The sequence below is a fragment of the Euphorbia lathyris genome, chromosome 1 (genome assembly GCF_963576675.1).
Source record: "Euphorbia lathyris chromosome 1, ddEupLath1.1, whole genome shotgun sequence".
NCBI classification, from domain to species: Eukaryota; Viridiplantae; Streptophyta; class Magnoliopsida; order Malpighiales; family Euphorbiaceae; genus Euphorbia; species Euphorbia lathyris.
The window spans coordinates 112,662,350-112,687,855 of NC_088910.1; the positions used below are offsets into that span (position 1 = coordinate 112,662,350).

The 25,506-nt window shown below is 36.6% G+C and overlaps 1 protein-coding gene across 1 annotated transcript; it reads left to right on the top strand.

The window, feature by feature from the left end:
• The first annotated feature begins 18,760 nt into the window (after positions 1-18,760).
• On the top strand, positions 18,761-25,302 carry LOC136210660 (geraniol 8-hydroxylase-like). The gene is made up of 2 exons (XM_066002022.1): positions 18,761-19,748; positions 24,559-25,302. Exons 1-2 carry the CDS (start codon positions 18,867-18,869, stop codon positions 25,177-25,179), a joined length of 1,503 nt encoding a protein of 500 aa, XP_065858094.1. The 5' UTR covers positions 18,761-18,866; the 3' UTR covers positions 25,180-25,302.
• The last annotated feature ends 204 nt before the right edge of the window (positions 25,303-25,506 follow it).

Below are 25,506 nucleotides of genomic sequence, written 5' to 3' on the forward strand. Positions count from 1 at the left end.
TGAAGATTGTCAGAATGCCTTTGAAGGAATCAAGCGGTTCCTCACAGAACCGCCTATGATGAGTCGACCTTTGAAGGGAGAAGATTTATACATGTATGTATCGGTCACGGATAAAGCCGTATGCACGGTCATGATACGGGAGGAGGATGGCCAACAGTTCCCAATTTATTACGTGAGCAAGGTTTTGAAAGATGCTGAAACCAGATATTCAAGACTAGATAAAATGGCACTGGCTGTTGTAACCACGGCAATACGCCTTAGGCCATATTTTCAGGCGCATACAGTAATTGTTCGTACCAATATACCAATGAGAAAAGTATTGCAGAAACCGGACACTTCGGGAAGGCTGATGGAATGGGCGATCCGCCTAGGCGAATTTGATGTAAGATATGAAAGCAGGTCATCATTGAAAAGTCAAGTCCTGGCGGACTTCGTGAATAAATTCACTGATGAGGGGATATCTCATCCCAAACCTCCGTTAGAAGAATGGTCGATGTATACCGACGGGGCTTCATCGGCGGAGGGAGCAGGGGTGGGAGTTGTGATCAAGGGTCCCCATTACATAAAATTGCGGTACGCAGCAAAATTAAATTTCCATGCCACTAATAATGCTGCTGAGTACGAGGCCCTGATATTGGGTCTACGTATACTTCAAGAGATCACCCCGGAGCGGATCGTGATCTACAGCGATTCAAAACTAATGGTCAACCAAGTCATCAAGAATTACGAGGTAAAAGACGAGATCCTGGCCAAATATGTAGCAGAAGTCAAGGAATTGTTAGATAACCTTGAAGCTAAAGAAGCCAGATGGGAATTGGTTCACATACCAAGAGAATCTAACACAGAGGCGGATCAATTGGCCAAAATGGCTTCTTGTGAGGCAAACTGGGCGGATCCGGACTGTCCCTTTGAGGTAAAAATGGCCCCGGCATTTGTATCTGCGGAGGTAACCCTACTCACAACAGTGGAAGATGATTGGAGGACGGTTATCCGCCAATACTTGCTAAATGGAACATTACCTGAAGACAAAGAAGAGTCGCGAAGGATAATCAGAAGGGCAGCTTATTTCTCCTTGATCAACGATGGTCTTTATAGAAAATCCTTTAGCCATCCTTGGCTGAAGTGCATTCTACCTGAGGAAGGACAACAAATCCTTAAGGAGCTACATGAGGGATCTTGTGGTTCACACGAGGCATCCGCCACGATTTTGAAAAAATCCAGGTTAGCAGGTTTCTACTGGCCCACGGCCGAGTTAGACGCCCAAAGTTTAGTAGAATCTTGTCACAGTTGCCAGATTCATGCAAATGAGTCACACACCACCAAGCACATCCAAAGACCAATTATTGAGGGTCGTCCGTTCGCCCTCTGGGGAATAGACATTTTTGGCCCATTTCCTCCAACTCGCCGGCAAAAGAGGTATGTAATAGTGGCGGTGGACCATTTCACCAAATGGGTGGAAGCCGAGGCTGTTTCCTCCATTACAGCGGAACAGATAGTGGAGTTTGTTAGGGACAACATCGTGGGAAGATACGGCATTCCACATACTATTATCACCGACAACGGGACACAATTTAACTGTGGCAAATTCAAGGCTTTTTATGAGGGATTGGGCATCCTGAACAGATTCGCTTCCGTTTATTATCCTCAGTCCAATGGAATGACCGAGGTAACCAACCGAACGATTGTAAAAGGGATAAAAAAGAGACTAGGAGAACACGACAAAAAATGGGCGGATCAGCTTACGAGTGTTTTGTGGGCTTATCGTACAACTCCTAGAACTGCTACAGGAGAAACGCCATTCGCCCTTTCTCATGGAGTGGAGGCTGTAATCCCAGTTGAAATACAAGTCCCCAGTGATCGAGTGGCCTTTTACTGCGAAGAGGACAATGATAAACGATTAAGGGACCGCCTAGATCGGGTTGAAGACCGTAGAAACCAATCCTATGTGCGCATGGCAGCGTATAAGCAGCGGATTGCCTCTTATCATGACAAAAATGTCAAGCTTGTGGATTTGAAGATGGGGGATCTGGTGCTTCGTAAAGCTGATAAAATCCAATCTCGAGAAGGCAAAGGCAAGTTAGGGATCAATTGGGTAGGTCCATACCAGATAGTGGAGAAGGTTGGACCAGCCACATTCAAAATACAAGATACGGAGGGCAATACGCTACCACGCACGTGGAATCTCCAAAACCTCCGCAAATACTTTGTCAGAAAATAAAGCACGCTCACGGTCTTGAGTACTCTTTTGTCCTTTAGCAAGCCTTTTTTTCCCCCTGTGGGTTTTCTTGTTAAACGGTTATCAAATGAAGCTCCTTTGTAAAAGACCTATTCGCTGTAATAAGGTGTCTTTTCCATTAATAAACATGGTTGATCAACTTTATATCCTTTACTGTTGCAATTTCGGTATGTTACAAGGAGAACATCCCGAGCCCTCTACATTCACAATAGATCCGCCACTAGGCGGATCATGGTCACCGATAGAGTTAAAACGATCCTTGGACGCAAGGTCTCTACACTTCCATATCCTTCCCAGAGAAGGATTTATAAGTCCTGCGGGCGGATCGTTTCACCTCAAAGATAGGTGGCAAAACGAACCCCTGGGCAGCTTTACTTCCTCTAAGGAGGAATAGAACAGCTTCAAACCTTCACAAAGGTTCATATAATGGAGTAGGGCTGGCCACCTACTCCAATCTTTAAGTAAAAACAGAAAAATAGGGTTATCCCCTTTCCTCTTCGCCCTCACTACTTGAGGGTCCCCCTCCACATTCATAGATTCGCCACAAGTTAAGATACCACCTAAGAGACAAAATCTAACGAACAGACGAAATCAAATCATCTGTCACAACTATAATGTCACTATATGTGTCGGCCATAAAAGAGCATCGAACAAATGGCTCACGGAAGCATGGAACGGCGCGCAGAAGTCCAAAAGCCCTGAAGGACTTTATAAGCCTTTTGAGGGGGCTTCTGATAACATCGGGATATTATCGCAAGGACCAAAGGAAATAATCGCCTCAAGTATGCCACGTAGCATAGGAAGCCGCCCGGCGGATCCCCCTGGGTTAGCTCTAAGAGATCCGTTGGCGGATCTCCAAGGCGAATCTCTCCATTTACTTAAGTAACGGCTAACTGACAACTCAGCCATAATGATCATTAAATGAATCATTAATAGTCTTAACCTGCCAGGTTAAGAGTAACTTGTAACCGCCATTAAATGAGCATTAATGGAGACTCTCTAGTTACCTAGAAGTTACAAATCCATCTACTATAAATAGCCTACGTCTAGGCTATCAAGGTACATGGACTCATACTTACTTTTCGCTAAGCTTTGTCCATTCAGTTTATTCACCATATTTGTTACTGACTTTGGCATCGGAGTGTCCCCGGCCGATTCCAACGGCGCCTCACAGGGACGTGATCTGATTGGAAATTTCTCCCGTGTTATCAATATCTAAGGCCATTTTCTCCTGATACTCAACCGACTACCTTTTTCCTGTACATGAAAATCAAAATAAAGTTGTAGAAGTTCATCACTTCAATAATCAAGGTTGATTCTCTCACCGTCTCTCACAACCCAAAGAATCAACATGTGCATATCAAGCCAATATGGTTAGTTATTATAAAAAAAGGTTTTCATTTCTTGGTTACTTTCACTTTATGAATTCTGATTTTGGTGTTGGTTTCATTCTGGGATGCTGCAATTTTTTTTAGGGTTTTCACCCAACTCTGCAGAAATAGAAGACAAGTTAAAAACTGCTGATGGGATGTGCTCTTTCCACATTATAGGTAACAGTTCCACGCTGAGGTTAATTTTGAACTCTGAGTCTTAGTCCTTTTGTTTGAGCTGAGGATAATTAGTGCATGATAACTTGATACCTTAATACCATATTGTTCGTTTACACTCTTAACCTATGTGGTACTTTTTCTTATTATTTGGAGGAATTCTTCGTTCAATAGGAATTACTGAAGGGGGGAGTCAAAGCTCTAATGATCCTAGGACCAGTAGGAGGAGAATGGGGTCGGTGTATTGGTTAAGGCATTGGGCTTTGGTTGACCTTCGTTTAATTTGTTGGTAGCAGGGTAAGCTGCTGATCTTTTTTAATAGGAACTTCTCTTGTGAACAAATCTGCTACGAAATAAGTAGTAGTAGTACTTAACTAAGTATTAGTAGGGCCTTCAAAAGTTGTTCAGCGAGCTTCCCACATCTTGATCTTTCAGATCAAATTCACTTAGATTGGAGGGAGGCAGAACATTAGGAGTTGTTGTCTCCATATCTGTTGTTGTTAGAGTGATTGTTGTTGCAGCAAGTCTTTTTCTTTTTGCCATATCTGTTCTTTGCCTATATGTTGTTGGTGTAAGTGTAACCGTTCTTTGATCTTGTTTGCATATCAGCTCAAGCTCTTTCTGCTGCTGGGTGAATATCCTTTGCTATTGAATTTCCTCTTGTTATATCATCTATAGAACTCCGCCTGTGAGGGTCACTTGGTGGCCTTTACAGCCGGTCCCAAGCCCGGACAAAGGAGGAGGGTTGCGGTAGGTTTGTGGCGGCCAGCGTAAAACTTAGTCACATCTTATGACATGAACCATAATATAAATACCGTTGGGGCGTTCCCTACTCAGCGACGCGCTGCACTTCCTAGACCCGGGTGTAGTGATAAATGTGCAAGGGTTGCTAGGTCGTCGCCCCGAAGCGGCGCGCCACCCCAGGACCCGGGGGTGGTGTCAAATATGCAAGGGTTGCGGGTAAATAAGCTAGTCCACGGTAATGGTAGGGGTAGGGGTAAGGGTAGTAGGTTACGCTTTGGGACATGGAACATAGGTTCTTTGACAGGAAGATTAGCTGAAATTGTAGATGTTATGAAGAGGAGGAGAATAAATATATTATGCCTACAAGAAACCAAGTGGGTTGGAGCTAAGGCTAGAGAGATAGCTCCTTGGGGTTATAAGCTTTGGTACTCAGGAAAGGATAAGGGTAGAAATGGAGTAGGTATTCTTATTGATAGGGAGTATATTGATGAGGTAGTAGCGGTGTCTAGGAAGAGCGATAGAATTATGAGTGTTAAGCTAGTGATAGGGGATGAGGTTGTGAATGTCATTAGTGCATATGCGCCACAAATAGGATTAGATGTGTCTATAAGACAAGCTTTTTGGGATGACTTAGAGGAAGTGGTGCAACAGGTTCCTAGGGATGAAAAAATGGTACTAGGGGGTGATCTCAATGGACACGTGGGTTCTAGGCGAGATGGGTTTGAGAGTGTTCATGGAGGGTATGGTTTTGGAGATAAGAATGAAGCAGGAAATGATATTTTGGAATTCGCATCAGCCTATGACTTGAGTATCATGAACACATGGTTTATGAAGAGAACATCCCACTTAGTGACTTATCGGAGTGGCGGTAATGCGAGCCAAATTGACTTCTTCTTAGTAAGGAGTGCTTGGAGAAAGAGTTATATTGATTGTAAGGTGATCCCTGGTGAGAGTACGACAACCCAACATAGAGTAGTGGTGCTAGATTTTCGAAGTAGGAAATGTATAAGAAAACAAACACCTCAAATAGAGACTAAGATTAAGTGGTGGAAATTGCAAGGGGAGAATCAACAAAAATTTGTGGATGAGATGACCAAAAAAGATATTTGGACTTGCAATATGGATTCAGATATAGATTCGATATGGAATAAGATGGAGCATAGTATAAGGGAAGTAGCGAAGGAAGTTCTAGGGGAATCTAAAGGTAGCATGCCACCGGGTAAGGACACATCTTGGTGGACAGAAGAAGTACGACAAGGAGTAAAGAGTAAGAGAGAATCCTATAAACTATTGGGGAAATGTAGGAGTGACGAGAACTACGAAAAATACAAAGAGGTCAAAAGGGAAGTAAAGAAGGTCATACGAGATGCTAGAGCAAAGGTGAATCGGGATCTGTATACAAGATTGGATACGAAAGAAGGGGAAAGAGACATATATAGAATTGCTCGGATGAGAGATAGGAAGACGCGAGATCTCGGAAAAGTTAAATGTGTGAAGGATGTGGACCAGAAAGTCCTAGTTGGAGATAAGGATATCAAGGAACGATGGAGGTCCTATTTTGATGACTTATTTAATGGAGATCGCCAACAAGATGTTGGAGATATAAGTATCCATCACGATATGATAAATCATGAATGCCTGCGGAGAATTCAAAAGGGTGAAGTCAAAATGGCATTAAGTAAGATGAAGTTGAAGAAAGCAGTAGGACCTGATGGCATCCCTATTGAGATTTGGAGATGTTTGGGAGAAAGAGGAATCGAATGGTTGACGACGTTCTTCAACAAAATTTGGAGAAACAATAAGATGCCATCAGAATGGAGGAAAAGTACCTTAATCCCTTTGTATAAGAACAAAGGCGATGTCCAAGATTGTGCCAACTATCGGGGAATCAAATTAATGAGTCACACTATGAAACTTTGGGAGTGAGTGATTGAACAAAGGCTAAGGAGGACGGTGAAGATCTCGGAAAACCAGTTTGGCTTTATGCCGGGAAGATCAACTATGGAAGCCATCCATCTAATGAGACAATTAATGGAGCACTATCGAAATAAGAAGAAAGACTTGCATATGGTTTTCATTGACTTGGAGAAAGCATATGATAAGGTACCAAGGGAAGTACTTTGGTGGGCCTTGATAAGGAAAGGCATTTCGCAGAAATATATTGACATCATAAAGGACATGTATGAGGGAGTATGCACGAGTGTACGTACTAGTGTTGGGAAGACTGAAGAGTTTCCTATTACGATCGGAGTGCATCAAGGTTCCGCACTAAGCCCATTTCTTTTTGCCATCGTTATGGATGAACTAACAAGTTCACTTCAAGATGGTATACCATGGTGCATGCTGTTTGCAGATGATATTGTGTTGGTTGAGGAGACGAAAGAAGGAGTGGAGATGAAGTTGGAACTATGGAGGCAAACTCTAGAATCTAGAGGCTTTAAGTTGAGTCGAAGTAAGACAGAATATTTGGAGTGTAAGTTTAGCGGCCGTAGGAGTAGGGAGGCAGGGACAATCATCCTAGATGGGAGAGTTGTTCAGGCCTCGGATTGCTTCCGGTATTTAGGATCTATTATCCAAACGGATGGAGAAGTAGATGGAGATGTTGCTCATAGGATTAAAGCTGGTTGGTCGAAGTGGAAGAGTGCTACGGGTTTCCTTTGTGATCCCGGGATGCCTAATAGATTGAAGGGAAAATTCTACCGGACGGCAATTAGACCAGCATTGTTATGTGGTACGGAGTGTTGGGCAGTGAAACACTGCCACATCCATAAGATGTCGGTGGCGGAGATGCGTATGTTGAGATGGATGTGTGGTCACACGAGAAAGGACCGGGTGCGTAATGAAATAATTAGGACAAAAGTAGGGGTCACATCTATTGAGAATAAAATGAGAGAAAACCGACTAAGGTGGTTTGGCCATGTGAGACGTAGAGGGCTTGATGCGCCGGTTAGGAGAACCGAAGAGTGGCAAAGGGATGTAGTGGTGAGGGGTAGGGGAAGACCTAAGCAAACTTGGAGGAGGGTGATCGAGAGTGATATGAGTTTATTGGGAATTGAGGAAAATATGGTAGTGGATAGGACGGAGTGGAGGGAGCGAATCTGTGTCGCTGACACGACTTGATTTTCACGGTTTTATATGATGGTTCATGTTAGCCGACCCCGAATCATTTCGGGACTAAGACTTTGTTGTTGTTGTTGTTGTTGTTGTATATCATCTATAGAAGGAGCCAGTGTTCTAAAAATCGGCCAAGGCGGCCGCCTAGGCGGGGATTTTTAGAACACCGTCCCGATTTTCACTAATCGGACGGTATAAATCAGTTGACCGATTTTTGGCCGCCTAGGCGGTCTCAGGCGGTTCTAGGCGGGTCTAGGCGGTCCCAGGCGGCTTCCAGGCGGCTCCCAGGCGGTCTTTTTGAAAAAATTGGTCCTTAAATTTTATGTCAACTTTTTTAATTTAAAAAAAATATATTAAATAACAAAAAAAATTAGAAAAAAACCTTAAACTATTAAATTTATTTTTAAGAATATTAATTTTATTTTATTTTGACACATTTTGTTATAAATATTATTTTATTGATCTATTTGTTATTTTTTTAAGGACATTAATATAAATAATATTAAAATATATATGTTTTTCTATCCTAAATATTTTATATTATTATTTTTACATAGTATAATTCATATATTAATGGTATTTATATAATACTTTATTTAATAATAAATAAATAAATATAAAAAATACAAATCCGATTAATCAGTAAGGACACTCTCCGCCCGACTAGCGTCTAGCGTCTTTTACAACCTTGGAAGGAGCTGGTATAGAATAGGTATAGAAGAAGCTGGTATAGAATGAATAGGCGGATGTGGGTTGAAATTAGAAGAAGCTGCTTTCCAATCTTCCTGTGTAAATTCTCTTTTGAATGGTACATGTATTCTTTATTTAAAGCCAAAAAATGAAATCGAAATGCATTGGAATCATAGAAAATACAGAATTAGAATGTGTCCAGCGAGTGCCTTCTGTCTTTTGGCTGTCTATTGCATGCTGTTTTCGCAGGTAATTTAAAACTTTTTTATGGCAGTCTTTCGGCATAACTTGGGCCGAGTTAAGTAAAGACCGCTAACTAGAAAGATCCCTCACTGCACACTTTCTAAATATTTTTCTTCATCATCAGCTGCATGCTATCAAGCCTTTGCTTGTTCCTTTCTCTTATCTACATATGTTATTCATTGAGTAGCCAAAAGGTAGAGAATCCAGAATTTATCGAGAAAAGCCAATGGTTCAAACTCAGAATCAGATGACAAGTAGGAAAGAAGTCTTTTCATACCCCAAAACTGTAATTTTACAGCTTTATCCTTATTCAGATTCATATGTATCCATAACATAATATGCAAAGACTCTAGTTAAGGCATTAAAAGTAAATGGGCATCTTAATATGTATGTTATAGAGTATTAAGGGCCTTCACCCTTGTCCCGGGGTAATTTCTAGTATCAGTTCAATACAATGTTGAAGTTCCAATCCCATGGTAAGCTAGCAATCCATCCCGAGGGAAACCCCTAATGGTAACATCTCTCTCCGGCTATTCTTTTTCGAATGTACTAATGAGGCTGATCTTGAGCCGCCATCCAAGCACGAATACCTTCGTTTAAGAGAATATTTTTAGTGTAAAAAATCTCTCTCGTTCGACTTTTTCTACCCGTCCGATCACTTTCAGAGAATCTGTCCCGCTTGAGGAATACAGCGGGCAAGCACTCCTTTATAAGGCCTTTATTTTCACCATTTAGCTATGAAATGATGTAAATAAGTATGGTAGGTTGTCCCTTAATCAGGCATTCAGCCACATTCCGGGTAAACCTCATATATTGTTTGAAGTGAAAAGCCTCGTCTTTGCAACTCTCTCTTATGGCAGCACTGCTCCTAAGATATTGGATTTTGAATACATTATTGCTTCATTCTACCATCATTTTGGATTTGGAATACATCAATTATTGCTTCATTCTACCATTATTTTCGTTGTATATTTCTTTCAGCTCTTATTTTTATCTTGGCTGTCTATTTTTCTTTCACTTTTCCTTTTATTTGATTTTAGTACTCTATATTGTTACAATTCATGATTGTATATTTTCAATGTTAAGAAACTTAAATTGATGGCATGCCATTTTCTTACTAAATGTTTGCACATATTTTAACTGCTCAGCATATGGACATTTTGATACCTGCTTGAAATTACAATTGATTAAATATGAATATTTTAACTTATTGATCAAGTTGCTTCTCTTATGATGCTTTCATTTTGTCTTCAGGGATCCTCTTATTAGAAAATGATCATAATTGTTCTGAATTATGTGGATATAGCTCAGTAGCCAAATACGCATATAGAAACAGAACACTAGGTGCATATCACTTCTTTGTCATTTGCCATGATAATTGCAGAACTTGATATTCAAACAACCGAATAAGTGGGGCCACTAGACATCTAGTGTACCAAAAGAGATTTTATGATACTAAATTCTGCATATGCCTTGATGGTTTTCAGGTCAATAATGCTAGTATAGCTGATTCCATTCACTATGGATGTTTTCCTAAGTTGCTATTTTCTTGTTCATGTACCTATGGAAGATCTAGTCATACTATTATACATTTCAAAATAATTGCAGTGCATTGGCATGTTTAACTCTTTATAATTGGTCAATTATCTTAAAATTATCTCGTGTCTTTTTCTAGTGATATTATCAAACTACTATGACCGGTCGTTTAATGACATTCTTGATTGGTAGAAATTTGCTGTCATTTTGAAGAAGCAAGACATATACATGCTGAAAGAAGTTGAAGGGCATCTGATCTTGAGTTTGTGTCACTGCTTAAGAATTTAGTTGAGGTGAATACAATTATATTGCTACTGAACTGCATTACTTTCCTCAAATTAAAGTATTTATTGCCTATCAGCTTGATACTTTTAGATATTGTATGTATGATGGCTTATGTTGCTACGAGAATTTAAATGTAAATGGTTTTGATGCATTTTAATATATTTGTAGTTATTTGCTATAAATATATTATGTGAGTTCCCTTCAATCCAAATAAATTAATAAAGAAAATATTGAAAACATCCATGATTGAGTCGAATTACCGACGGTTTTTCGTTATAAGTATTTGTGGAGAAATTTCAGTTTCCCCACAGAACACATATAATTTTGGCGAAATAACTGTCACAAAAGGCATTTTATTAGTGGGGAATATTTTCCCCATAAAAGAAGTGATGATTGGTGGCGAAATAATGTTCGCCACAAAATAAAATATCTTTTGTGGGGAACCACAAATTCGCCACAGAGTGATGCTTTTTGTGGCGAAAATTATATTCGCCAATCTTACCTTTAATAACACTCTAACGTTGGCGACGATGTGGCGGTTTATTTCTCGCCACAAATGAGTTTTAGTTGCGAAAAAATGATGTTTTGTGGGGAAACATTTCCCCACAAAAAAGCTATTTTCTTGTAGTGATAATTCCAATTTAGGGACAAATTAATGCAACTCGTTAGTATGGATAGCTTTCTCACAGACATAAGCCTTTGTAATAGGCATTTAGAAGCTCAAGTCGGTGTTTTTCCCGAATTAAAAAAATAAGGGGATATAGAATCACCCCCTCCCCACAATGATTTTATGACAAGCGTTCGACAATACATGCCTGCTATAAAGGCTTATTGTTGCATACGCAGAGAATTAATTCTCTCAAATCTATACTTTTTATATAGTCTTGAAAGGTAATCAAGACTATTTTTACTTGGTATTTATTTTTTACTTTAATTTTCTATCTACCATTTTTTACTCAGTAATCAAGATTCATTTACGCTTACCATCTTCTTCTCTCTTAGAAAGAAAAGATACAAACCATCTTTTCTTTCCTCTGTAATTTTTTTTTCTTTGCTTTATTTTTTTAATAAAAATGGGAGGCTAATGGGAACGGAGGTGGGACATCCGAACTAGGTTGGCTCCCCCACACCCTGAAGTAACTAGGGCTCGAGTTAAATAAATAAAAAAGCAAAAATATTAGAAAGGAGGGAAACGAACGACAAGTAGCTACAACAAAACTGCTCCAGACTATGGAAGTCATACAAAATAAAGGAATTACAAAAGGAAGGCGCAGAGGGTGTCAGCAACTTAGTTACCTTCCCCCATATGCATTCTCATTCCCCGACCTCCGGTGTCCATCTCGCGATCTTATATTTAATTGTGACTCGGTTTTCAAAGCAAGGTTCCTAGCATCTTGAACCTGAATCACCATATGTGTCTCGATCCTATCTTGGATGTTATACCTTAGGCCTTTAAGATACCTTGAAGTCTTTTGACTATTGGTTTCCGACAAGTTTGCCCTAGCCGAGTGTCGCAAGAACTCCAAAGTATACTCATGTGCACTCCTTGCCCCTTGCGAGCAATTCCGATATAAGTTGTAGATGTATTGCTCATAGTCGGGTGGCAAGAATCTTTCCCACAACATCGATTTCATCCTTAACCAAGACCTAATCGGATCCTTTCCTCCTCTCATCTGATCCTCATTCACGTGGTCCCACCAAACTGAAGCTCCTCCTTTCAATCGGTATGCTACCAACCGGACCTTCCTACCCTCTGGTATTCCCGCATATTCAAAAAACCGCTCCACTTCTAAGAGCCAATAAAGGAATCCTTCAATATCTAACTCGCCCCCAAAGGACAGTAGGTCAATTTTTAGCTTAGAAACATCTTCCCTGCCATAATTCCCTCCATATACGCCTTTCACATTATCATCCTTCACATACGGATCCCTTCCCCCATAATTTCTTCTTCCATACCCACCTACATCAAGATCATTTAAAATATCCACATTCCTAGCATTCATATGCATAGGACCAACAACATCCACATCGTTCACATTCCTAGGACTCACAGCATCAACATTATTATGAATAACCATATTTCTAGCAATCCTATCGGGCTCAAAATCATCAAATGCGTCCCCATCACTATCGCTATCGGCATTCCGAATAATAACTTGGTTTGGATGTCTTACCTCTTGAACCCTAGGGTCCATTGGTTGTTGTATTTCATTCCTCATAGGTGGGGGTAAATTTCATCAATGGTGTACAACGTTTGCTCTGTTTCACACTTTGGTGTACAACCTTCATTTTGTCTCACTAATATGTACAACCTTATAGGTGACCTCCCAACATGGTGTACAACAGGTAAAAATGACCGGTCAAACCTGCCATTTCACCTTTTTTTAACTAATTTCTTACAAAATGTGGGATCATCTTATATTTAATTACCATTATATCCTCATCCTCTACCTTGCTCATCCCCTACCTTGGAACCCTCTCCCTGTCTTTCCCCTTCTCTCTCTAACCATTTCTCTCTCTAACTCCATCTCTCTAAAAAACCGTATAAATGAACCACCACTAATTTCTAACCCTCTTTCTCTCTCTAACACCCTTTCTCTCTAAAAATCTTTATATGGAGTCTCAATTTCGTCTGTCATTCTACAAGGGTTGTGTTGATATATATTCCCTTATTATCCCGCCACTGCTACCTTATTATCTATTCATATTAACTCTTTTTTCCTTTTTTTTAAATCGCAGGCAACATCCCTGATTTTTGGGCCTCACTGAAAAAGAGTGGTTTAATGTCGCCTGTCATTCGCTTGCCGCGTTGTTGCTCCTTGCCCCTACGACTGCTCCATTACGCAGCACCGGCATCGTTCATCCTCTGATTTCACTTCTCCTCACAAAATTCAATTATTCACAAACAAATACCCATTATTAGATCTGCATGATAGTGTATAAGGAATTATGAATTCTTTGAGGTTGAAGTTTCAGATTTTATGGATTAATAATCATTAATTTATCATTACCCCTTTTTAATCTTCTTGTTTTTTCTTCAAATTCTAGTTACTTATAAAAAATTATAAACAAAAAATGGAGCAGCAGTAGCTCACATATCAGCATCATGGAATGGACCTAACATCATGGAGCACAATTGTGTAGTATGTGAATAAGAGTTTTGTTTGACAGAGAAGATGCATTTCAGGTAGGAGAAGGAGGAAGAAAGAGCTTTGCAAGTTTATTATCCTAGAGAGAGAGAGAGAGAGAGAAAGAAAGAGAGGAGAGAAAGGGTAAGAAAGAGAAAGGAAAACTAAGAAACTAATAAACAAAAGAAGTCTTAAATAAGGGCATATATGTAGTTTATGATTTTTTTTTTACTTTTTGACTGGTCAAAGCTGAGGTGGCGCGTTGACTGAGCGTTGATCGGTCATTTTTACCTGTTGTACACCATAGTGGGAGATCACCTATAAGGTCGTACATATTAGTGAGACAAAATGAAGGTTGTACACCAAAGTGTGAAATGAGGCAAAGGTTGTACACCATAGATGAAATTTACCCCATAGGTGGTGGTGAGTGTGGTTGTGGTTGGGGCTGATTCATCTCGTCTTGTCTTCGGAGAGATTTTCGGCGGGTGGTTCTCGGAAGGCTTGGAACTGTAAAGTAAGTCCCTCAATGGCGAGAGACAATCTTTGCATACCCACATCATACTTTTCTTCCATGCTTTGAATCTTCTCTTGTATTGTCTTCACATTAAATTCTACTGCTTCAAGTCTTTGCTCATTGGTTCTCATACCTTCGTTTTGAGGACGTGTTTGGACCATTTCCGAGAAGAAATCTCCATAAAGGAAAACGACTTGGCTCTGATACCAAAGATAAAATTGAACTGGGGGTTTTAATCTTAAACCAACAAAGATTTTACTCTTCTCTAGCTAAACTAGAAGGATGAGTCATCCCAAATAGATAGAAATCTAAGCTCTCAAAAGAGGCTATTAGTTTAATTCATTTGGTTTGATTACAAAGATAGGAAGTATATATACCCATTTCTAAGAGAAACAAAATACCCAAAAAAGACATGCTAGGGCTACAAAAAAGCATAAATAATAATGATAGTATGGGGGTAGTGGTGTAGATATAAAGAGTGGTATAATGGTAATAAGTAGGGTGGCAAAACAGTAAATAGTGGATAACAGTTCTTGTCTCCCTTTGGTTTGAACTTGGCGGAGAAGACAACATAAAGAGGCTCACATGTTGTGCCTTATGACTCGCACGAAGTATGATTCCTTTGCTGGGTCTTCAAGTCCTTTGTTCTTCATTTGGCACGATGAGCTGCAAGGCGCGTCGAGTGGCACACCGTGCAAGATGTGGCACGACGCGCTAGACAGCTCATGGTCTTTGATCGTCTTAGGTGTGGCACGCCGTGTGATATGTGGCTCGGCGTGCCACATGCTTTCTGCCCCCTTCTACTCTTCAACCCTCTTGGTGCCCATAGAAATACCTTCTTCATTCTCCAATTCTTCAAAAGGGTTGGACCCCCACTCACCCTTAGTGATCTTGATAATAGAGATACCCTCATCAGAAGAGCAACATGATAATTTTGGAATTGCTCTAATATGAGAGAGAGAGAGAGATATAGAGAGAGAGAGAGAGGAAGAGAGAGAGAGAGACCCTAGCCGGAAAGTATGGTGTATATTAGGGTTTAATTGATTAATTGACTTTTAGAGTAATTATAATTATTTATAAATTAATTAAACAAGTTAAAATCTAAAGATAAATATTTATCCTATAAATATTTATATTAATTGCTAACTATTTAATTATATATATATATATATATATATATATATATATATATATATATATATTATTGAGTTAGGATTAAATAGTTATTTTAATTCTTATTTGGTTTAGTTTTACCTAATTGATCACTATACATACTCATACATACATGAATTTCAGTTAACTCTATGTACTAGACCTAGCCTCTCTCTCTCACACATACTAGCCGAAATACACTTAGTAGTTTCGGGTTGCTCTTTGGTTCGTGGTTCGTGTGGATTCTCGTTAGAGACACTCTACAATTGGTTACTAACAAGTTGATGAAATGTTCGATCAAGTTTTGTGGTACACTACATCAACGGTAGATAATCTTCAAGAGGTAATTCGATAAATTGTCTTGAAACGTATTAAATACATTAATCGAATAACAGACGTATTCGTTCCCCGGATTACGGAAATATAAATTTTTTTCTTATTCTGCTGCATACTATTTCCTACATGAGTAACAAAGAATACATGGATTTGAAATTTTATATAAAATATATGAAAAGATTGAAAAATAAATAGAATAGTATATATATATATATATATATATATATATATATTATAACTTATTATATTTCTCTATTTAATCATCTCTCATTGGGGTGAGTTTAATATATTAAAGATTTATCAACCACTCAATATATATTGAGTAATTGATTAAACCTTTTGACTCTTTATGTATATATTTTTAATTTTTAAACTAATATGATATGAAGTTTAATTAATTGGTGAGACCCTTATGATTGAGTGATTGCAGAGTTTAACCATTGAGGTGGATAGATTAATAAAATAAAGTTTATTAAATGGATCTTACAATGATAATGTGATATACATATTGAGGTAGAAAACACACAAAGTAATGGTTACTTTGTCAAAAATAAAGTAACCTATAGAATTAGGGATATGAAATATTGAAGATGCTCTAAGTAGAATAGTTGACTTAATCATTAATCATCGGGTTTTTCTATTTACCGTCCCCAAATTATTTATCACCGCCTCCATTTGGACAATTTTGCCTTTTGCATAATTTTTTTTTCAAAACTGAAAAAAATTTAGAGAATCGACCAAAATTTGGCCTAAACGGATGGCACATCCATTCGGCCCATGGTGGGGACGGATGCGGCATCCGTTCGACCATGGCGGGAACAGATGTGGCATCCGTTCCCGCCATGGGCCGAACGGATGTGGTATCCGTTTATGCCAAATTTTGACCGGTGCAAAATTGTAAAAATTTTAGTGACGAACAATATTAAATCGTTCAATTTTTTATGACAAAAAATGCAAAATCGTCATAAAAAATTATATATTATTTTCATGAGTTCTTTGATAAAAAAAAACGTAAATTTTAATCAAAATTATGAGAAGTGCAAAAAAGTCCAAATGGAGACGATGATAAGTAATTTGAAGACGGTATTTAGCAATCCACTACTCATGCATTATTAACTTTTAATTAGATATGAGAGATGAGCAATGATATATATATATATATATATATATATATATATATATATCTTATTTATATCTATATAAATAAAAGGGAAAATTATAAAACTGGATCAAATGGAAGGCCCATTTACATATTTAACCCATTTACTAATCCTACTACATATCTAGACTGATTTTGTGTGACTTTCCATAATACCTTCAATATTTACGCGCAGCTCGCTCTATCTCGTCTGACTTCGCATATTCGACCATATGCGAAGCCTGCGAAGCTGATGTTTGTATTTACTTAATGAATTTAGTTCGCATATGTGAAGCCTGCGAAGCTGAAGTTTGTTTTGCTTGATGAATTTAGTTCGCATATGCGAATGCTGGATATGACTTGAAGCTAATTCGCGAAGTGGTATATAACAAAAAATGGCAAACAACAACGGATTCTAACATTAAAATCATAACATTATCAAAATTTACAAGAAGATTGCCACAATAACAACATTCAAATCATAACATTATCAAAATTTACAACAAGATTGCCACAATAACAACATTCAAATCATAACATTATCAAAATTTACAACAAGATTCCCACAATGAACTCTCCTAACGAATCATTTCAAAGTGAACCTAACTAATCCGGTACCAATCTTAAAACGGATGAGTAATCTTGGTGGGCACCGTGAGACACATCCATCCCAAAAGGTTTGAACTTCTAGACCTTTTGGGATGAACGTGTCCCACGGTGCACACCAAGATTACTCATCCGATTCAAGATTGGTACCGGATTAAGTTAGGTCCACTTTGAAGATTGGCACCATGGGATGGACGTGTCCCATGGTGCACCCCAAGATTGACAAAACCTCTCCTAACCAACCACTTTAGGAGTGAATGTGTTAGTCTTGGGGAAGTCCATCCCTATACAGGAAGGAAAATCATCTCCCATGCATCCCAGTACGTCGCCTTCCAAAAAGGGATGTTACATATTCAACCACCTTCAGAAAAAATTAATCGTGTTAGGCAGGGAAAAAGACGATTTTGGCTTCGCGAAATGAAGATTAGCGAAGCATGCGAATGTAAATGTGCAGGGTTTTACTTCGCATATCGATGTTTTCGCGAAGTCTGCGAGGTCAGAAACGTGACTATCTACGTCGCATATCGATGCTTTCGCGAAGTCTGCGAGGTCTGAAATGTGAGGATCTATTCGCAGACTTCACGAACTAATCGATTCGCGAGGTAGATCCATACGTTTCAGACGCTTTCTCTTCGCATATCTTCGCGAAATCAACGATTAACGAAGTAGATCGTCACTTTCCAGGCTCGTTCTCTTCGCAAAGCTTAGCGAAACCATCGATTGCGAAGTGAATTCATGAAAAAATCACAGAAAAAAAAACAGATACTTACATTTTTTGCCCCTTTCATCCTCAAAAACGACAATAACAATATGATAACAGGGAAGAACGAAGGAAATAACGTAGAAAAACCATTTCTTTGATGGTAACAAGAAGAAAGAAACCAAGCAACGAACAGGAAGATGAAAAACCATGACTTTGTTTTCTAGGGTTGCGAAGTTGCAGAATTAAGAGATGAAGAGAGGAAAAAGAGAAATTCATTGTGATTTTGACTAAATGGTGCAGACTTCGTGCAATTTAAAGGAAGAAAGGAAGATCAAAAGTCTTGAAATCATTAATACAGGAGCAACTTTTCGCATAACCAAGGAGATAGGGAGAGCGGCGATTCGCGAGTGGTGGAAGTGGGAAGGTTAGGGGTATAATGGGAAAGTCACACAAAATCAGTCTAGATATGTAGTAGAATTAGCAAATGGGTTAAATATGTAAATGGGCTCTCATTTGACCCAGTTTTGTAATTTTCCAAAAAAAAAAAAAAAAGATATGGTGCAGGATATGGTGGAGGATATGGTGCAGGATATTATCCACTTTAAGCCTATTATTTTTATTTTCCCTTACCCCTTCAATTATCAATTTGTGAATTAATAATATTATTACAACTAATTCAAATAATATAAATAGTCAAGATATGATCACTATCAGAAAATAATAATAATAAAAATTGCATCAGTAATATACACCAGCTAGTATTATATAACCCACGCAAAGGTAGTGCGGATATTATATAATAAATACTACATGAAAATGCACAATTACTGTACTTGATTATCTATATAAATAATAACAACCCACTTAATTCCCTACCCAAGAAAAATCAGAGAAATGGATCTCCATCTCCTCATGATCTTTCTGTTGTCTTCTTTCACTTTGGTTTCGGCGCTTCATTTCTTTGCAAGTTCCGGCAGGCTTCCACCGGGTCCATTTCCACTTCCGATCATCGGAAATCTCCTCCAACTTGGTACCAAACCTCACAAATCCCTAGCCAAACTCGCCAACATTCATGGCCCTATAATGAGTTTGAAACTTGGTCAAATTACCACAGTTGTAATTTCCAATGCTACCTTAGCTAAAGAAACATTTCAAACTCACGATCTAAATCTATCTGACCGTTCTGTCCCTGATGCTATCCATGCCCAAGATCACCACCTATCTATAGAATGGTTGCCTTTAGGGGCAGAATGGAGAAATCTTAGAAAGATATGCAGTTCTTACATCTTTGCTAATCAGAAACTTGATCTCAACAGAGAACTCCGCCGCAACAAAATTCAACAACTCATCGCTGACGTTGAAGATAGCTGCCGAGAAGGTAAGGCTGTAAATATTGGCGAAGTAGCTTTCAGAACAATGATTAATACGTTGTCAAGTTCTATATGTTCTCTGGATCTGACCGATTCAAGTTCCGATAGAGTACGAGAGTTTAAGGAGGTTTTCAGGTCGATTATGGATGAAGTCGGAAAGCTTAATCTCTCTGATTATTTCCCCCTTTTAAGGAAGATTGATCCACAAAGTATACGGCGTCGTACAAGTGTTTATTTCGGGAAGTTACTTGGGATTTTCGATAGTGTGATTGATGAAAGGATTGAGTTAAGAAAGAAGGAAGGATATATCCGATGCAATGACGTGTTAGAGATTCTTCTAAACCTCAATGATGAAGGCAGTAGCTCCCAGATGTTGGATCGACCATCCCTCAAACATCTTTTCATGGTTCGTTCTCTTTATTTAATTATATTTCATCTGATTTTTCAGTTAGAAATTGGTTAAATACTTTTAAAATGGATACTTTTCAAACTAAAGCGTTTTTCTTTATGACAAAAAAGATTTCTTTACTTAATTATTACGGATAAATTACACATGTAACTACTGAACTTTATCCATTTTAATATTATGGTCATTGAACTTCAATTCTTAACTGTATGGTCACCTAACTTTATACTTTTTTAATAACATGGGGCACTCAACGTCTCAAAATGACCGATTATGGCCTCGAAATAAAAAATCCGAAGAGTTGATGACATTCTAAGAAACTTTAATTCTTGAAAATTTTCGTTTTGAAGTCATTGAAGTATTGTTTGGTTATGGGAGAGAGTACATTTTTAAAGAGAGAAAGCTCCAAAAAATGTGATTTTAGAAATATAAAAAATGTGGTTTCATGGTATATGTTGTTCTGAACAACATTAATTTTTAAATATTTTCATTTTGAGGTTATTAATAGTCATTTTGAGGAGTTAGTCAAAGTTGAGTGGTCATCGATGTTAAAAAGTATAAAATTAAATAGTGATACTATTAAAAATTAAATTTCAGTGACCACAATGTTAAAATAGATAAAGTTCAATGGCTATGAATGTAATTTACCCTGTCATATTCCCTATATTTTAAAAACGTTTTACTTATCATGTGAACATATTTAACTTGTTAAAGTGATTTATTAAACTCTTAAAATCTACATAATAAATCCGTACACTTTAATAAAGCTGAAGAGCTAAGTAAGAAAGTGTAAGCTGCTAGTAGGCCACTTTAAAAAGTCAATAAAATATTATAAGCAAGCAAATTTATGGAGCAAATAGAAGATTTTTAAAATAGGAATTGACTTGTTTTTTTAGATAAATACACGAAACTAAAAATTTATTAATCCATTTTTTTAAGACAGATGATGTAGCAATATATTGTGATAAATGTATTTAAGTATTTAAATATTAAAATGTCAGCAAGTTTTATATATTGAAAAATAAAATTACATTAACAATAAAAAAAATCAAGTTTTTATTAACAACCCTTAAGGCTATAAATATCGGAATCTTTTTTTTTTTAAATACAGGAATTGGGTAGAGCAATAAAAAATAAATGGCTGACTAATAAATTCCTAAGTAAAGTAAAGTTTTTTTTTAAAAAAATCTTTGTTTCACGGTGAAAAGAAAAGCAATGTTATCAGAATCGGACCGGACATCAAACCGAATTTATAATTGGATCACATGTCATTTGGTCAGATTGGACGACTCGGATTGGTCGGACCGGATAATATAATAAATAAATAAATAATATTTATATAATTAATTTAAAATCCATTTCTATTTAGTGGAATAACATCTAATAAATATGAGTGATATAATGAATTATATATTTTAGGGAAAATTACACAGAAATTCATCTTTTAAAAATTATTTACAACTATGTCAAGTCATAATTTTAGATTATGTTAAAGTAGCAAAATTAATACTTTTAATATATTTTAAAGATTAAAATTTATAAATTAGAAGTCTAGAATATATTTTATAGGTTTATGATTTATGAATTGAAGTCTAAAATTTTTAAATTATGGTGTAAAATCATAATATATAAAGAATAATGACATATTAAAAATTAAGTTTGGTGATATGACTTAGTTGTAATTTTGTACTTAATTAAGATATTCATGTATTTGACCCTATATTTTACTAATGTTTAACTTTGGGCCTTTAAAATTGTTTGGACCATTAAAATTATTTGGATCAATGAGCTGACCTAGCCCATTAGTATTTTAAGTACAAAGAAACCTAAATTCTTCCACTTCATCTTAGAGCATCCTTAATGCTAGTTACAACTTGTTAGTGCCATATGGGATAGATAACAAATAAAGCTTACACACCATTAGATAATATATGTTATTTAAAATTTTATGGAGTCAAAAAGAAATTTTGTAGGATTAAAAAGAAAATTTATTTAAGAAAACTGGATCAAAAAAGAAATTTTCCCCATAAAGTGAAGTAGACAACATGTGCTATTTCTGCACAATTTCAGGCGTCAGACGCGCCAGCTCTGGCACGTGTCAGACACGCGCCAGACGCAGCTGCGTCTGACGCCTGCCTGTTGTCTACTTTCAGTAAATCCGTCCATTTTAAATTTTTTCGCTGGGAAGAGAAAGTTTGTAACTAAAAACAGTTACAAACTAATAGAAGTTACACCTCCTCTACTGCTTGGTTATAACTAATGCTGTAAAGTAACAACCAAAAAACCTCCCACTAGAGATGCTTTTATTTCACTCCGCCTCTCTTTCTCTCTCCTATTCCACACCGCGGCCTCTCTCTTTCTCTATATATTTTTTCAAAAAGTAAGTTAAGGATTTTTCTCCAATTTGATTCTTTTATTACGTAGGTAAAGCAAGCCAATCATTTAGGTAAAGCAATCTTCTTGGTCGAATGTTCTTTCTGATTCTTTTGATGATTTTTCAGGCTTATTATTGATAAATTTCTTAAGCAATTTCATTAAACCGGAGTTGCATCGGTTCCCGGTTCGACCTCTGGTCACCAGTTCAACTCCGGTTCACATCGAGTTTTTTAATGTTTATTGAACCAGTCAAGCTCGGACCGGATTTCTTGTCGGTTTCCGGTTCGAGCTTGATAACATTAAAAAAAGAGTTAATTTTTATTTAAAAACATGGGTTCACACTGGTTCCCGGGGACTACCGGTCCTGGTTCAATCCCAAATATTTTTGGTTTGTTGAGGATTCAACAAACTGGAGGGGTAAGGACCGGATGTCTGGCCGGTTTTCGGTTTGACCGATCCGGTCCGAGCCTGATAACATTCATTAGAAATAGGAATAAGATGCAAAAATACTCCCAACGTTTACAGTTAGGAGCAATTTTACCGTAACGTCTACAATTGTGCAATTTTACCCCTAACGTTGGTAGCTAAGAGCAATTTTATCCTAACGTTGACAAGTTGCGTCAATTTGAGAAATTATTTAACAAATTGTCTTCTCGGTCATGAATCTTGTAAGCTAAGATTCACATGATGCCATTTTATAACTCATTAATAACAGATCACAAATATATGATTAGACGTGAATTTTTTAAAAAAAATAAAATAAAAAATATATTTTTTTTGTACAAGTTGGACAAATTTTTTTAAAATATTTAGCCAAATCTATAAATATTAATCTCTAATTCTATTATTAAATTACAGAAAATATGAAATATTTTTTTAAAACCAACTGATATGCAATTGGTTAAGAGTAATAAACAAAATATATATATTTTATAATAATATCTGAAATGGATTAAATTTATGATAAAATTGTTTTTGAATGTCAATATTAAAAATAAAATTATACCATTTTAAACGTTAAAATACACTACTCCTAACTTAAATGTCGGAGATAGTTTTGCGCCTCAGAAAACTGTACTCATTCAGATGCCCACAACCATAGACCACATATCAAATAAATGGCAGGTGTATTTTGTCAACAATTAATTGGCATTTGATAGTGTTGGACAAATAAATAAGAATAAACGACATCTCTTTGACCCTTTCCTAAGATTTTATTTTTTGTTATTTTTTTTTTTTATGAAAATTGTTTTTGTTACTTTTAATATTATTATTATTATTGATATTAGAGTGTAACCTAACACAACTATGCATCTCCAACCCTCACCAATTTGAGGGTTGGAGATGGAAAATGGCGGTGGTTGGCACTCCAACCACCGCCAAAACTCCACGCCTCATTGGCGTGGAGTGCCAACTTCAACCATTTTTGGTTGAAGTTGGCTGTTCCACTAAATGGGTGGAACAAATATTTTAATATTTTTTTTTAAATTCTGTAAATTTTATTTAATAAAGATTATTAATTTATTTTTCTCAAACAATATTTAGTTAATTTAGGTTTAATTTTAAAGGTTTTTCAATTAAATGTTAGTAAAAATTATAGGATTAAAATATAAAAATACTTCTAATATTTTACGTTAGGAGCAATTTTACCCCTAACGTTTAAAATTGTGCAATTTTATCCCTAACGTTTGTAGTCAAGAGTAATTTTACCTCTAACGTTGATAATTTGAGATTAAATTATTTTTTAAATTGACCCAAATCATCAACGTTAGGGGTAAAATTGCTCGTGGCTAAAACTTATTATAGATTATTGATAATGATAATAATAATAATATATGTAAAAAAATAATAAAATATTAATAAAAGTGTTAGGTATGATGGAATAAAGTAGAGAATATTCTTTTTGATGTAATAAATGATGTAGTGGATTGGAGAAAAAATAGGATTTGATGTATAGAAAATGAAGATAAAAATAACGTAATGGGTTGGAGATGGCCTCAAATGTGCTCTTTATTCATTTGTTTGATTCACCAATTTAGATTGCATATCCAGTTTAAAAGTTTACATTCCAAGATTTGAAGTTTGTGAGGCTTGTAAACTTATATATTCTCTCAAAATTATTGTGGTATTTATTCACCTCAAAAAAGGCGATTAAAAATTACTATAAGAATTGATTTTTCAAATTATCTCATGTATAAAATCTATATTTAAAAATTAATTATACTAAAGAGATATTTTTACCATAAGATTGACTCGTAGATCATTTAATTGTAAGATGCACAAACTATAAACTTGATTTTACAAATTTTTAAACCACGTTTGTATTTGTAAAGCCATGTATATATAATAATTATAATTATAATTTTCCCTAAATTCTTTGCCATTTTATTTCATTTTGGATTGTAAATTAACTGCACATGATCACTTGAAACAGGTTTTATTCATTGCTGGAACTGATACAACTTCGAGTACATTAGAATGGGCAATGTCAGAATTTCTCCGGAATCCTAAAACTTTATCGAAAGCTCAATTGGAGATTGAGAGGGCAATTGGGAAAGGAAGGTTGGTAGACGAAACAGATATAGCTCGGTTACCATACTTACAAGCAATTGTGAAAGAAACATTGAGATTACATCCATCGGTTCCGTTGCTTCCACGAAAAGCGAAAACAGATATGGAAATGTGTGGGTTTATAATCCCAAAGGGTGCTCAAATTCTAGTTAATGTTTGGGCTATTGGTAGAGATGATAGCATGTGGAAAGACACTAACTCTTTTTTTCCTGAGAGATTTTTGGAGTTAGATATTGATGTACGAGGCCGTAATTTTGAACTTATCCCATTTGGCGGTGGTCGGAGAATTTGTCCTGGATTGCCGTTGGCTACAAGAATGTTGCATCTTGTTTTGGGATCTCTTATTAACAACTTTGATTGGAAGATTGAAGAAGGATGTGAAACAAAAACTTTAAACATGGATGATAAGTTTGGGTTTACCTTAGAGAAGGTAATTCCCTTCGAGCTATTCCATACCCAAGAACTTAAATATGTATGCCAGTGAATGCTTTTTTTTTCTCTCTTCGTCGAATTAGTAAAACTAATGTAAAGAGAAAATTATATGTATTTGGCATTCTATATATCTATTGTATATCTATAAAAGCTGAAATATAGAGCATTCCTATAATTTGACGCATAAGCATCAATATTGACGTCAAAACACAAAAATAATGCAAAATTATAAAATTTTCATATTAGGGGTTCATGTCCTATAGACAATTGTTTTAGGATATAAATATTTGAAAATTAATTGTTCTTTTATCATTTGTTTTATGAGATATAGTAATCTTTTATCACAACTAAACAAGTTAAATAAAACGAAATTTCAAAT

Bases quoted from the DNA above. Each gene is read 5' to 3' on its own strand.
- LOC136210660 (XM_066002022.1), top strand. From the start codon at position 18,867: ATGGATCTCCATCTCCTCATGATCTTTCTGTTGTCTTCTTTCACTTTG. The intron at 19,749-24,558 runs GTTCGTTCTCTT...CACTTGAAACAG, and splicing joins CCCTCAAACATCTTTTCATG to GTTTTATTCATTGCTGGAAC.